A 15973-nucleotide genomic window follows, 5' to 3' on the forward strand; every position below is an offset into this window, starting at 1 on the left:
TCCTCCTGGCTTTCCTTTGGCCTCTCCTCTTAACAAACCACTGGCAGTCCAGAGACCTTCAGGAATCAGAGCTGGGAGAATCTATTGGACCATGCCTTCCCTTGGCCCCTCTTCCCCAATAACTCAGGCTCTATGGGGCTGACTAATAGAGAGGGTGGGGGGAATTCCTACCTCTTTTCTCTCTTTGCTTCCATTGGTCCCTCTCTCTCTAGACCCTTCTTTGTGTCCCTCTGCTTATCCTCCTCTGGACTCATATTGCAAAGGTGGTCTGATTGTGGGCAGAATACAACAGGACTCTGTTTGCACCTTAGTCCTAGACACATACCTCTTAGTACCAATACATTAAAGGATTAGCATCCATAGTGGGTAGAGTGCTGGATTTGGAGGGAAGAAGACCTTTCTTCTGGTGGGATCCTTCTCCCACTTCTTCCTCTGTGACTAATATCTTATTCTTACTTTACCATATGAAGCTTAGCCCAGCTCTCACATGGACTTAGATTCATTCTGGGAAGGGGTGAGGTTTCTCTAAGTCTTGGAATTATTGCCCCCACCCTGATTTCTGGGGAAATGCCTAAAGCAAAGTTTAGATATGACTCATTTCTAGATTTTCCCCAAAACATGGGTAAACAGGGTCCCTGCTACTCAGTGTATTACTTGGTTTAGGGCAGCTATTTATTTTTATGAGCACAGAAATTGTCAAAGATTTTAAAGACTTACCAACACATGATAAGATGTATAGAAAAAATATAATACTTGAAGAACCCTGGGTTCAAATACCAACTTTGCTGAGCTTTCACTACCAATGTGCCCTTGGACAACTGGCTTAACTTCTCTTACTTCAGTTCCTCATTTATAATATAAAGGGCTTGGGCTATGTGGTCTACGAGATCCTATCCAACTCATGTCTGAGAATTCATGTAATTCTATATCTTGAATTCCTCACCCCTCTGTCAAGAGGTAGGCGAGGGAGTTTCTTTATCAGACTTTTAAAGTCAGGATTGTTTGCTGCTTTTATTGGAGTTCTGAGGTCTTGCGTAGTTGTTTCTCTTCATATTTTTGTAGTTGTCATATAAATTGCCCTCCTGATTCTGTTTGCTTCACTCTACATCATTTCATACAAGTCTATTTGTTCAGCCATTTCCCAAATGATGGCATCTATTTTTTCCAGTTCTTCTTTTCCATTACAAAAAAATATTTTTTATAAGTATTACTGTTCATATGTAGCCTTTCCCTCTCTCCTAGATCTCCTGGGTGCCTGATAGTAGCAGTAGTGGTGCTCTCAGAGAAGCATGCTCTTAAGCTAATCACTTCCAACCAGGCTGCCGACACTCAATATAGTAGCTTTTAAACTCTGAAACTCACAGGATGGCTGCTGGGTTTGGGAAAGTCCATTGCCCTCTGGCTTGTGCTCAGGAAAGAAATCTCTAGGAAAGAAAAAAGCAACAGGGAGTCAGGCTCACCTATAGAAACCCATGTTCCAACTGTCATGTTCTTTTGATAGCCATTGCTGAGGGCAAGTGAGAGAAATCCCTTTTCTCTATTTGCTGGAAGTCCAGGGTAAAAAGCTCTGGAAAAATTCCCAACAAAGAAAGTCCCAAATGAGAGTGATGGCACTGTTTCCCAGCTCAGTCAAATATGGTCTAATCATAGATTCACTAATGTAGGACTATCTGCTTCCTACTTCTGGACACTCTACGTCTCAGTACAAATTGAGATTGTAATAGAGAGATGTTCTTCTGATTCACAAGAGTATGTCTTCTTGACTCAGTGACCAATTATTTTTAATGCAGCTCCTGTCACTGGGAGCCAACCAAGACATCCCATCAAGGTGCCTGTTGCTCTGCAGAGAGCTAAATTGAATGTCTAGATACACTGGAGGGATTTCCAATGATCAACTTACAATTCATTTTAGTTAATTTTAGGAAGTACAGAGTTGGCTGAAGTGGGTTACCATCACAATAATTGAGGGCGTGGGACCTTTATCACATGAGGTCCAGATAAAAAATTGACTAGTGCACTACTGTCACATTAATCAACATTCCTCTTAAAGTAACTGACATGACATGTATAGACAACTTAAAAACATCATCCCTAGGAACATTTGATAATTGCTTTTTAGCACTACTTTTTTTCTGAAGATTTGCCACTGTCTGGTATGTCTGAAATACAGTCCATTCTCACTTCCAACTAGTGGCATACTTAGCTTCTTTCAAAAAAAAAAACCAGCTCAAGTTCTACCTTCTGTAGGAGGCTTTTCCAGATTTCTCCAAATGTTAGATGCTATTATTAGCTCCATTGTGCAGGTAAGGAAACTAAATCTGAGCAGACATAAGTGACTTACTCAGAGGTCCAAAGCTAGTAAGGCAGGATTTGAATCCAGATCTTTCTGTAAGTCCAACATTCTTTCCACTCAGATACCCTGCTTCCTGTGTGCCAGTGATCATGATGGGCTTCATTTTTTATACATTCTTGTTGTTGCATACGCTTGTGATTTTAGAGTGAAGTTAGTTTGATAGAATTCCAGCAGCAAATGGGAGACATTGCTAAGGTCTACTGGTCCCTCATGGGCATATGCGCCATGACACCACGACTTTTGTCTTAAACATAACTCGTGTCTGAGTGCAATTGCTGTAAAGAGACTAAATAGGTTAGCAGGTGATCAGGGATCACTGGGAAACAGTGACACATTTAGATCCCAGAGCATCAATGATGTGGGTGCTGAATGCTTCCTATCCATCAGAGGTAATCAGTATGTCTCTTTGTTTTGCTTAAATTTCTCTTCTAACCAAATAAATAGTTATCAAGTGCCTGCTCTATGTAAGACTCTGTTCTAGTGGTAATACAAAGGCAAAATAGAAACCAACCTCTGTCCTCAGAGAGCTTACATTCTTCTGGAGAGGTTTCTGTGGTGGCAGGCAGGTTATTGGGAAATGACAATAATGTAAAAATAAACATCAAGAATAAATCTTTTTTTTTTTGAAAAAAATGTAAAATACTCAGCTGATGGTTTTCTTAAGGTTGTGATTTTTTTCCTGCTTTTACTACACAAAATGAAATCAATTGGTCAACAAACATTTGATAAGCTCCTATTATGCCAAGAGTTGTTGTAAGTACTGGGGATGCAAGGAAGGGCAAAAAGACACTCCCTGTTCCTAAGAAGCTCACAATCTAGGGGAAAACAAGTTGTAAACAGCTACATATCAACAGGATATATGCAGAGTAAATCAGAGATAATCTTATAGGGAAGGAGCTAAAATTAAGGACGAGGAGAAAAGGATTCTTTTAGGAGAGGGAAATTGACTACAGGTAGAATATATAGTTTGATTGTCCAGATTGATCACAGTAAGGTATTATATTTTCTTTTCCTTTTTAATATTTTTCCTTTTGCATATGATCTTGATAAGCACCTATATTGAATTACTCCCTTTTTTAGACTATATTTGAGGAATATGATAATGAAAATCTTTTATTCATAAGTTTCCTTTTGATTTATTCACCTAAGCATCTTTGACTTCCTGCTATGTTTAGGACTATGTGCTCTTGGATATAAAAGAAGACTAAGATTAGACTTCTGTTCTTATAGTACATATAGTCTAATAAAGGACATAAGACATACAAGTAACTGTGATACAAGGTGAAATAAGAGAATTATAAAGTATTGGGGAAAAGGTAAAGAGAACAGAGGTTACTGGGGACATATAATTGATGTATCTTTAAAAAAGAATTGGAAATTGAAGGGATGCCTATCAATTGGGGAATGGCTGAACAAGTTGTGGTATATAATTGTGATGGAATACTATTGTACTGTAGGAAATTCTGAGTAAGATGCTTTCAGAAAAACCTGGGAAGACTTACATGAACTGATGCAAAGTGAAGTGTGAGCAGAGCTAAGAGAACATTGTATACAGTAATAGCAATATTGTATGATGGTCAACTGTGAATGACTTAGCTATTCTTAGCAATGCAAACATCAAAGAAATTCTGAAGGACCTATGATGAAAAATGCTATCTGCCTTCAGAGAAAGAACTGATGGAATCGAATGCAGATCAAAGCATATTGAGTTTTTTGCTTTCTCTATTTTTCTTGTATTTTTTGTCTGTATTTTCTTTCATTTGACTAATATGGAACTATGTTTTGCGTGACTGTAGATGTCTGACCTTTATCAAATTGTTTTCTCAATGAGGGGAAAGAGGGGAGGGAATATGGGAGAGAATTTGGAACTCAAAATTGTAAAAAAAAAAGTTTAAAAATTCTTTTTTACGTGTAATTGATAAAAATAAACTTCAAAAGAGACAAACAAAAAGAAACACAAGTTTTGAGGCCATGTGGCAGGGAGAATGGAGATAGGAGTTGAAGAAAAAGATTTTAGTTTTGTACATGTTGACTTTGAAGTGGACAATATTAATCCATTTCTCTAGCAGATATGTAGAAAATGAGGGTCTGGAGAATGAGGAAATGTTTGTAGCCAAAGCTAAGGATTTGGGTGTCACATGTACAGAGGTGATATATTTGGAACTATGGAACTAGATGAGATTAATGAGTAAGAAAATGGTAGATAGGCAAAAAAGGAGGGCCAATAACAGAACACTGGGAAATGTCACCTTGTAGGGATTAAGGAAGAGGAAGAAAAGACAAGGAAAGAAATAATAAGCGTGGCAAGGGATACAGGAGGAAAGCCATAAGGGTGCTATATCACAGACACAGAAGAAAGAGTTTCAAAGAAATGGTTAGCAGTATCAAATAAAGCAAAGAAGTTGCAGAAGGCTAATAGAATTTTGCATTTAGGAGGTCATTAATAACCTTTAAGAGAATTACTTCATTAGAAGCAGAGGAGAGACTTGGGTGGCAAAGGGTTAAAAAATTGGGTGGTGAGGAAATAGACTCTAAAAGATGAATGGTGAAGTAAAGAGGGGGAGGGAGGAAAGAGGGAGAGAAGACAGGGAAAGGAAGAGGGAACACAAATAGTAACCTAAGGAGTTGGCAGAGCCTAAAGTTTTTTGGTTTTTTTTGAATGACAGGAAAGACATCAGCATGTTTGTAGACAGAAAAGAAGCAGTGTAGGAGACATTCAAGGTAATAGAGACAGATGTAAGAGGTAACTAGGTAGTGCAGTGGATAGAGTTCTGGACCTGGAGTCAAGAAGATCCAAGTTTAAATTTAGCTTTACACTAGCTGTGCGACTCTGAGCAAATCACTAAACCTTTGTCTGCCTCAGTTTCCTCAACTGTAAAATGGAAATAATAAATAGTACCTATTTCACAGGGCTCTTGTGAGGATCGAATGGTATAATATTTGTAAGTGCTTTGTGAACTTCAAAATACTATATAAATACTAACATTATTGTTATTATTGAAGGGAGAACTAATGAAGCAAGGACCTAATGAAACCAATGAAAAGTTCGTAATGTAGCTAGCACTACAACTCTAGATTCTGTAAAAACTCTTCTATCATATATGTAGATGATGACAAGACTTGAAGAAGTAATGAATAATTTTATTTCTTGTAGTGTTCCTTTTGGGCATGTATGATTTTGGAAACTTGGGTTGACTGTGATTTTACTTTTTTATTTTTAAAGGTACTGGCGAGAGTGGGAAAAGCACCTTTATCAAGCAAATGAGGATTATTCATGGGTCTGGTTACTCGGATGAAGACAGAAAAGGCTTCACAAAACTGGTTTATCAAAATATATTTACCGCTATGCAAGCGATGATCAGAGCCATGGACACTTTACATATACAATATGTATCTGAGCAGAACAAGGTAAGCTGGATAAAAAGTGTTTGCCTTGCGAGCTAAGAGATAGATGTGTTTTAAATCTTTGGTTGCATATATTCCAAACATGGAGACTTACATTATTCTTATAATATTCTGGAAAAAAGTTCTCAAACATATGATGTTTTTATATACTCCGTGAGAGTATGGCAGCTTTGGCTCCCTTTTCTAGCTCTGATCATATGAATATAATTGGCTCTGCTAGGTTATTATTGTTAAGACTACAAGACAGGCAGTTATGCTTGGTGTGACTTAACTGAATTTTCCTAGACTACAGAATAACCAAACTCCTTGACTTGAACAGTTGTTCTGATTACAGTAAGCGTTGTCAGATGAGTGAGGTTTTGTGGATAAAAAGACTGTGTTCAAGAATTCTGATTCTTATAAAATGTTTGTTTATGCTATTGTTTCGTAGCACACATAGAACAAGTGATTGGGTTGTGTATGTATATAATTTGGGAATAGACAGCATACCTGTCCATGTTGTTCAGCCCATTCTGCTGAGCTCGTCAAGGGGCCCTTTTTGTAGGAAGGGAGCAAGAAGAGAGGACATCTCAGAATGAAGTGATAGTTTATTATAATTATATTGATGCCTTAGCTAGCAATACCCTATAATAAAATAATGTCATCTAGTCAGAATTGCTTTCTTATCATTAGCAGTTATTTAAAATATAAATCTATTTTAGACAACAGGAAAAAATAGTGGTGCAGGTACCAGGTAAAGGTACTACAAAATTTTAGAGTACATTAGCAAAAAAAACCCAAAAAACAGAAAAACAAGCTCATGGGGAGGTGATGTGAGATGCCAGCTTCCTTGAGAATCTAGAAGTCAGATTTATTTAAATTGAGAGGGACTTGACTATGACGATCTCTTCCAAAGAGGGTATTTGTTAATACAGTGGATAGAGTGCTAGACTTATAGTCAGGAAGGCCTGAATTCAAATTCTGCTGTAGTCTCTTAATATCTTTGTGACCCTGGATGAATCATTTGTCCTCCTTAAGCCTCAGTTTCCTCACTGCAAGATAGGGAAAATAGTATCACCCACCTCACACAGGGTTGTTGTTAGGATCAAATGATATAATACTTGTAAAGTCCTTTACAAGCCTTAAAGTACAGTATAAATACTAGGTATTTTGTCATTAATTCTGTATTAAAAGAATTTAGCTTGAATTCAATCCAAGAGATTTTAGTTATTGACTAAAGGATCTCATTATAGGATAGGTACCTATAGAATAGATCCTGAGACATCATTAAGGTCCCTGGGCTTCACTGTAAATATGCATTTCTATTAAGCCTTAAAATAACATTACCTTTAGACATCAGACATCATATGTATCAAGACATTTGGGGGTTGCTTCTCCCTCCATTAAGAGCATCTTGTGTCAATCTGTTGTAACTGGAATGGTCTTAGAATGCTTTGACCTGGAGGTTTTATTTCAAGATGAAGTTGTGGTCTCTTTTAAAGAAAATAAGTAGAAGCCCACCATTGTATAACACAACATGACTTTGTGAATGGTAAAGAGATTCAGGAGTCAAAAACTCTAAATTTTCTATACCAGGCCCCTTCTTAGTACTCTGAGTTTCTAGGAAGGATTTATGTGGTTTGGTCTTCCACAATTTTCTGAGCTCTAAATTTTTCATTGACCCCTGCTTCTGATGTCTTCAGTCGGTTGCATCTTCCTTCTTTCTCTCTGTCTCTTACCAAACATCTTGCATACTTGTATGTTTTCTTCCATTCCATATCAAATGTGAAGAACCCTCTCCTTTTACTCATCTCAAGATATATGTTTGCTCTAAATGCATGCTACAACATTTATGAAAAAGAATATCCTGGAAAGAGCACTGGACTAGAAATCAGGACACTGATTTCTAATTGAGACTCTATGACTAACTAACCATGCGACACTGGAAGATTCTCTTTGTCTCCTTAACTAGATGGGGCAGTGGATGGAGCTTGGACCTAGTGTTAGGAAGAACTGTGTTCAAATACTGCCGCAGACACTTATGAGCTGTGAGACCATGGGCAAGTCGTTCAACTTCTGTGTGTCTGTTTTCTTACTTGTAAAATCAAGATAATAATATCACCTACCCCTCCTAAGGTTACTGTGCGGTTCAAATGGGATATTTGTAAAGCATCTACCACAGTACCTGGTATATAGTACGTGCTCAATAAATTCCTTCCCCTCCCCATTTCTCCTTCATCCCTACCTCCCTCCATTCCTTCTTCTATTCCATTCTTTCCTTACCTGCCCTTGTTCCTCTTCTCTTCCTCCATAGTCATATTCCTTATATGTAAAAAGGGGGTAACTCTTCCCTTGTCTACTTTACTAGGTTTCTGTGGGACTCAAATGAAATTGTGTATGTAAAAATGCTTAGGATAACATAAAGTGCTATAAAAAGACAAGGAGGTATTATTATGGTTATTTGATATTAAATAATAGAAAAGAAAGTTTACTAAATGCCACCTTAACCTTCATGCCTCTCTTATGTTATGTTGATAAAGTTCATTTTTCAAACACAACTGAAAAACTTGATATTTCTGCCTATAAAAATCTCATCTTATTTATTTTTGTCCATTGTTCTAGCCTGTTAAGATACTTTTGGATCCAGACTCGCTATCATCTTATGTATTAGCTATTCCTTCATGTTCTCAGGTATAACACCTATGTCGTTCTCCAAATCATTGATAAAAAATGTTGTATAGCACTTATCCAAGCACAGATCACGTAGGTACTTCATTAGTGACCTCCTTCCAAGAGATCATCAACCCATTAATGACTTTTTAGGTCTAGCCATTCAGTAAATTTCAAATCCACCTAACTATAGACCATATCCCCATCAAATCCATAAATATAGCATGAAAAATTATCAAATAATTTGCTGCAATCTAAATGTGTTTGGTCTACAAAATTGCCCTCATCTACCAGTTGTTACTTTATCAAAAAAAAAGAGTTAGTCTAGTATGACTTCCTGATGATGTTATTTTGGCTTTTAGTGATCACTGCTTTCCTTTCTAAATGTTCACACTCTCCCTTTTAATCATGTGTTTTGGAATCTTGCCAGAAAATGAATGAAATCTATTTGGAGCAGGGAACTGAAGAATGAGTAAGAATTGGACAGTTGGAGTTGAGAACAACCTGGAGGTGAACCAAAGGTGGAGAATGAGGACAGCATAAGATTAACAAATGCAGTGATGTAAATAAGGATAGGGAGGCTAGAGGATGGTATGAAAACTTGCCTGATTGAAGAGTCTAAATCAGAGAGCTGTGGGAAACTGAGATTGGTGACCTAAGAAAATTAGAGAGGGGATATTGCTCATGTAGAAAATTTAGCAGATAAATTTGGCCTTGATGGAGTAAAGAGTAAGGCATAAAAAGAGCATCATTTGTAGAGGAATACTATGATAAAAAGACATGTGGTGATAGTAGAATGGAAGTAGGGGGAATGTATACAAAAGGTTAAATCTTAGAGATGGATTGAAGGAGGAAACAATAGGTTTAGGAGACATTGTGTTCAAGGAAGGAAGAAAAGGGAAGAAGCATATTTAAGATTTTCAGGCTGATTTTCTTAAAAAAATGGTAGCACTAACTTCTAAGGTGGAGATACTTTGTTAGAAGGTTGGAAATGTGGCTTTAGATTACAGTTGGGAGTCAGAGCAAGAGGCTATGGAAAGTCATTAGCACAAATGTTACATTTGAAACTCTTGAGTATACAAGGTCTCCTAGGGAGTGAATGGGGAGAGAGGAGTAGTACTCATACTCTACCAGAACTTTCTCCTAATGGCCTTTCTTCTCCACTGAAGTCTCTTGACTCTTTAAACCATTTAAAAGACAGAACTCTGTCTAAGAATAAGGATAAACCAGGGGTTTTGATTTTCAGGTTATAATAATAAATATGTATGCATATATATTATAATATATGTAATACATAATAATAATGGGATAATAAATTGAGGAAATAGGCTCTTCTTTCTGTGGCTTTAGGAATGAGATACTTATCTCAAAAAATAGGACAGGTTTTATTATGAATATATTATTAACTGATTTTTATAACAAGAAACACAAAAGGGAGAGGGACCTGGACAGACTACTGAGAAATTTCATTTGGGATACCTATCTCATCCCATTGCTGTGAAGTGGGCAGCAAGAGCTTAATAACCAGCTGGATTGGGGTGAGTGTTTATAAGGTCTAATTGGAGATTCATTAAATTAATCCTTAATCAGAAATTCCAGAGTAGGTATAGGAAGTGTGGGGGAAAGGGAGCCAAGATGCCAAACTGAGGGAATAGATAAAAACAAATGCCAAGATATAAACCAGGTTATAAGTAAGGTGACTCAAATAATGCACTTTGGATTACATGAAAGAGCCAGGATAGAAGTCAGTACTCTTCCAATCAAGAATCATTTGAGAGGTGCAGAGGATAAGAAACTCAGGATCAGTACTTAGGAAGGAAAAATGCTGGTTACCCACAATTTGTGCTCCAGCAAAAGTTCCTTTTACCAGAGAGCCCTACTCTGTCTTAGCCCCACTATCTTTAATCTAATAGCAAGTGGAAATTTGGGAATTGGCTGCTAAGTAGTACAGTAGATAGAGTGCTGGGCCTGGAATCAGGAAGACTTATCTTCCTGAGCTCAAATCCAGCCTCAGACACTTACTAGCTATGTGACCCTGGGTAAGTCACTTAACCCTATTTGCCTCAGTTTCCTCATCTGTAAAAAATAAGCTGGAGAAGGAAATGGCAAACCATTCCAGTATCTCTGCCAAGAAAACCCCAAAATGGGGTCATGAAGAGTTGGACGTGACTGAAACAACTCATCAACAGCAAAAACTAGATCCAGTTCTCCTATCCCAATCTTAACTTTATTTCTGGATGTATTTAAGGGGATGGGGGAAAGGTTTACAAGGAGAATAAATAGTGTTTTCCTTATTTAATAACAGACTCTAAAATACTGTCTTTGGCAAGTTAACTGAGAAGTTGAACTTCTGGAGCTCCAGATGGCATATAGTCCAGGGTCAAAATCATCTGCTAAGATAATACAGTCCATCTCCCCCAGAGGTAGTGACATAATCTTTAGCAAACATGGGTTACAATTTAATTGAGACAGGAACCATGCTTCTGAGCAACGGCTATTGTAACATTTTCCCTCAGAAACCATAAATTCTGTTATGTGTTCATAAGATCCTATTGTATGACATCTAGCAAGTGTCCCTGTTTCACTGATTCATTGGCAAAGCTAAGTACTTAGTTGAGAAATCATGTGGGTAAAAACTAAATAAATCTTGACCTGAATTTTTAATAAACTTTTAGAATTGCTAGAAACTCTAAATGTGACATAGCTGAGCAATTATCTCCTTAAAATGGAAAATTACCTTTTTACTATAGTAGTATAACTTTAAATTTCCATGTATATACATGCAAGATAGTCTTTATCCAGGAAAGGAACAGGTGATGGAAACTGAGACACTAATAGGAAATGAAAGAATTATGCCATCATGGAAATGAAGCTCTATAAATTATTTTACCCAAGTCACAATTTTTCAGCTTTACAAGTCATGTTAAAATCTTTTATAAGCAAAGCAAAAATTCTGGGTATCCATGTTCTTTCCTAACAATCAGAAGATCAAGATCCTAGTCCAACCTCTTACTGCTTTACTGGGACCAGATGATTCAACCAATTTCTTGGAGTTTCAGTTCCCTCATCTAAAAAACAGGGGTAGAACACACCTGCCCTGCCTACTTTACAGGGTTAAGGTTCTCCGAAGATAATGTACCTGAAAGCCCTAGACAAGAATATTAGTATTTTGTGAGCCCCAAACACAGACTCAAGCCCTGTACTTATCATAGGGTTTTACATTCTGAATTGTGAGGCAACATGGTTTAGTGACTAGAGTGCTGAATTCAGACCTGGGAAGACCTCAGTCACATATTAGCTAGAAGACCAAGGGCTAGTTACCGAGCCTTTGTTTCCTCATTTGGTTAAAAAAAAATGAAAAAGAAAAAATAAATAAATATCTGTAGTGTCTGCCTCACAAAGTTATTGTGAGTCTCAAATGTCATCACTTATGTGAAGGTCTTTACAAATTTTAAAGCAGTATGAAAATTTCAATTAATATCATTCATACAGGACTAAATGGAAAAAACTAAGAATGCAGTAGTGGAAGAATGAGGGATGAGTATGCTATATGGTAAACTTGAACATAAAATAGCAATGAGGTCACTTGGGGTCAGGTCACAGTGACCTGAATAATTATTTTGTGTTATTATTATTAGGGATGGGACCTGTGATTTTGCTGCAGGTCAGCACCTTCTCCGAATCTTAAAGTCTTAAAGCCCTGAGATGTTAGGTCACACAGCTGGTATGTGTCAGAGTTGAGATTTGAACAGAGGTTTTCCTGACTCTGAGACCATTACTATTTTTATTTTAAATAATATTTTGTTTCTCCCCCAATTACATGAAAAGTTTTTTTAAATATTCTCTTTTTAATAATTTTGAGTTCCAAAATCTCTCCCTCTCTCTTTCCCCTCTGTGAGACAGAAAGCAAGTTGATATATGTACAATTGTGTAAAACATTTCTATATTAGTCATTTTGTGGAAGAAAACTCGAACCAAAAAAAAAATAAAGTGAAAAATAGTATTCAGACTGTCAGTTCTTTCTCAGGAGGCTGATAGTAATAAGTAGTAGAGAGAAAGACAGTGTGATGTAGTGGAGTGTTGTATTGTAGGTTCTGATTATATTTTACTCTTATTTTATGAATTAGATTCCTAAATGCAGTATTTAACAGTATAGATCAATATTTTTTGCTTCAGAGTAAAGAAGAACCTCAGTCATGTCAATAGCCAATAGTGTGATGTGGTAGCAGTAAATGTACTTATATGGTTACATGTTGTTTCTCAAGATAGAATGGAACACTTTAAGGACAGCAACTATTTAATTTTTATCTCTGTATTCCCAGTGCCTAACGTAAAGAATGGCACAAAGCAAGTGTTTAATTGATACTTATTGATTAATTAATTGCTCAGGAAATTATGCCCTAGTGGCCTCTGGGTTTCTGACGTGGCTTGACTAGGAATTTTTTCTCTATATCCAATGATTGCAGGCATCAATAGGAATTACCATGTCTGGGGCAATGAATGAATAGACTCCTGGGCAACCCATCCATGCCAGTGACTTCACCCTTTGTATTTAGTTATTTCTGTACACGTGGTTTTTCCCTGCTGATTGTAAGCTTCTGGAAGACAGGAGCTGTTTTATTTTTGTCTCTGTGCATAGAATAGTGCATGGCATATAGTGAATGCTTTATAAATGGTTGGCAAATTCAATCAAATTGAACTGAACCCGGAGTAAGGAGGAACTGGATTGAAATCCTGTCTCTGATACTGACTCGTTGTGCGGCCATGGGCAAGCCTTACCCTGTTCAAATCTTGGGTGTCATTCTACAGGCAGACTGGGATCTCTATTAGTGGAGTGAGCACCCAAACTGACCAAATCATAGGTCACTGGCATATAGATGCGCATGATAGCAGTGCACATACCAACAGATGTACTGTACTGCTAAATGCCATAATAATGTGTGCTGAGAAAGATTTGGGGACTTTAGCAGATTTTAAGCTTAGAAGGAATCAGTAGCCCACATTAGCCAAAAAAAACTAATGATATCCTAAGCTCCATTAAGATAGGCATAGTGGGGGCAGCTAGATGGTGCCCTAGAGTCAGGAGCACCTGAGTTCAAATCCCGCCTCAGACACATAATACTTATTAGCTGGGTGACTCTGGGTAAATCACTTAATCCCAATTGCCTTGCCAAAAAAAAAAAAAAGAGTCATAATATCAGAATGAGGGAGATAGTATTACATTATGCGTCACCCCATTCAGTTCCTATCTGGTGTCCTTATTTAGTTCTGGACACCAGATTTTAGGGAATACGTAGAAAAGTAAAGTATATTCAGAAGATGGTGTTTAGGATCCTGAGAAGACTGGAGATTTAATTGGGTAAAGGAAAAGCTTAGTAGGGATGTGTTATGTCTTCAAGTACCTAAAGAGGGTTCATGTGGAATTGGGACAAGATTTACTCTGTTGAATACCAGAGCACAGAACTGGGAGTAATGTGTAGAAATTGAAGAGAAGCAGACTTAGGTGTGATACAGGAAAAACATTTGTCATAAGCAGAGCTCCCCAAAGTATAATGCAGTGAATTCCCCCTTACTAGAGTTTTTCAAGCAGAGGTTAGATGAATATTTACTTGTTAGGGAGATTGTAGGAGAGATCCCCAGTCAGTTAAATCAAAGAATCTTAGAGATTTAAAGTAGGAAAAGACTTTAGAAAGCTAGTCCAAACCCTTCCTTTTCTAAGAGGGAGACTGATTAAATTACTTGTTCAAAGTCACAAGGCTAGAAACAAGGACCTTGAGATGAAGTTTAAAAAAAAAAACAAAACTCCATTTAAATTTGATAAGAAATGGGAGGGTGGAGATTGAGTCGTGTCCATCAAACATTTCTTTTTATTAATATGAATTTATTTTGATTTATAAACAATCACTTCCCTAAGCTTTTGAGTTTTAAATTTTCTCCCCCTCCCTTCCTGCTTCCCTTCCCAAGACGGTGTGCAATCTGATATAGGTTTTACATATACATTCCTATTAAACATATTTTCACGTATTGTAAAGAAGAATTAGAACCAATAGGAGGAACCATAAGAAAGAAGAAACAAAACAAGAGAGAAGAAAAAAAGGAGCAATTAGTATGCTTCAATCTGCATTCCAACTGCATAGTTCTTTCTCTGGATGTGGACAGCATTTTCCATCATGAGACTTTTGGAGATGTCTTAGATCCTTGCATTGCTGAGAAGAGCTAAGTCTATCAATGTTAGTCCTCGAACAACGTGACTGTTATTGTGTACAGCATTCTTCTGGTTCTGCTCACTTCACTCAACATCAGTCCATACAAGTCTTCCAGGTTTTTTCTAAAGTCTGCCTGTTCATCATTTCTTATAACACAATAGTATTCCATTACATTCATATACCACAACATGTTCAGCACTTCCCCAATTGATAGGCATCCCCTCAATTTCCAATTCTTTGCCACCACAGAAAGAGCTGTTATATTTTTGTGCATGTGGGTCCCATCAAACATTTCTTAAGTGTTTACCATGTGCAAGGAACATGGGAAAAGGAAAGGAAATTTTTTTTAAATCCCAGTTTTCAAAGAGTTTTCAAGTCCAATGGATGAAGCAACCTGAAAACAACTCCCCCTCCCCACCTCTCTCTCTCCACACACCCACGCCCACACACCCACACACACATACACATATCCCTCTCCACAAACAAGGTTATATATAGGATAAACTGGAAATAATCTCAGAAGGAAGGTACTAAGATTAAAGAAGACTAGAAAAGATATCTTATAAAAGGTGATGTTAGTTGAAATTTGAAGAAAGCCAGGATGTTCTTTTAAAAAAAAATCAGTAGCCATTTTATTTATGATAGCAAAATAACAGAAAATTTCTAACAAAGTATGATACTTTATGCTATGTCCATGTAATTGAATAATATTGTAAATATATAATTATGTAAAATGAAGCATAATAGAAAATATGAGAAGGTATGAAAGGTTATTTACTCAAAGACATAGGCAAAATGATGCCTAGGTACACATTGACCCTAACAAGAAAAAATCGTAATCAAACATTTGTTTGCTGATTGTCTGTTAATCTCTGTGGGTCTCCTTTGTAGAATGCTATGGGTTTTAGAGATGAAGAGGGAGAGTGTTCCTCTCCTGGGGGACAGCCAACGAACAATTCCTGAGTCAGAAGATGGAGTGTCTTGTGGGAAGAACAGGAGGTCTGTGTCACTTGATCAGGGAGAAAGTGGAGAAGAGTCAGGTGTGAAAATACTGGAAAGACAGGAAGGGACTAGGTGATGAAAAGGCTTTAAAAGCCAAACAAAGGATTTTATATTTAATCCTGGAGGTAATCGGGAAACACTGGAGTTGATTGAATAGTGGGTTAACATGGTCAAAGTTGTGCTTTAGGAAGATTTACTTTTACAGCTCAATGGAAGATGGATTGGAGTGGGGAGAGACTTGAGGCTGTTGCGATAGCCCTGGCATGTGGGTATGAAGACCTGCCCCACCCCAGGGTGGTGGCAATGCCAGAGGACAGAAGGAGAGAGACATTTGTGAGAGTTGTTATGAAGGTAGAAA

At 37.3% G+C, this 15973-nt stretch overlaps 1 protein-coding gene across 2 annotated transcripts in view; it reads left to right on the forward strand.

Moving 5' to 3' along the window:
• The window catches only part of LOC114026059 (guanine nucleotide-binding protein subunit alpha-14), a 271430-nt gene that overhangs the window by 125197 nt on the left and 130260 nt on the right, over positions 1 to 15973 (forward strand). For both annotated transcript variants that reach the window (XM_027839673.1, XM_027839674.1), the window contains exon 2: positions 5577 to 5761. In XM_027839673.1, coding sequence (XP_027695474.1) covers positions 5577 to 5761 — 185 coding nt within the window. The remainder of the gene's footprint in view (positions 1 to 5576; positions 5762 to 15973) is intronic.

The sequence above is a fragment of the Vombatus ursinus genome, unplaced genomic scaffold (assembly GCF_900497805.2).
Source record: "Vombatus ursinus unplaced genomic scaffold, bare-nosed wombat genome assembly UNPS02014832.1, whole genome shotgun sequence".
NCBI classification, from domain to species: Eukaryota; Metazoa; Chordata; class Mammalia; order Diprotodontia; family Vombatidae; genus Vombatus; species Vombatus ursinus.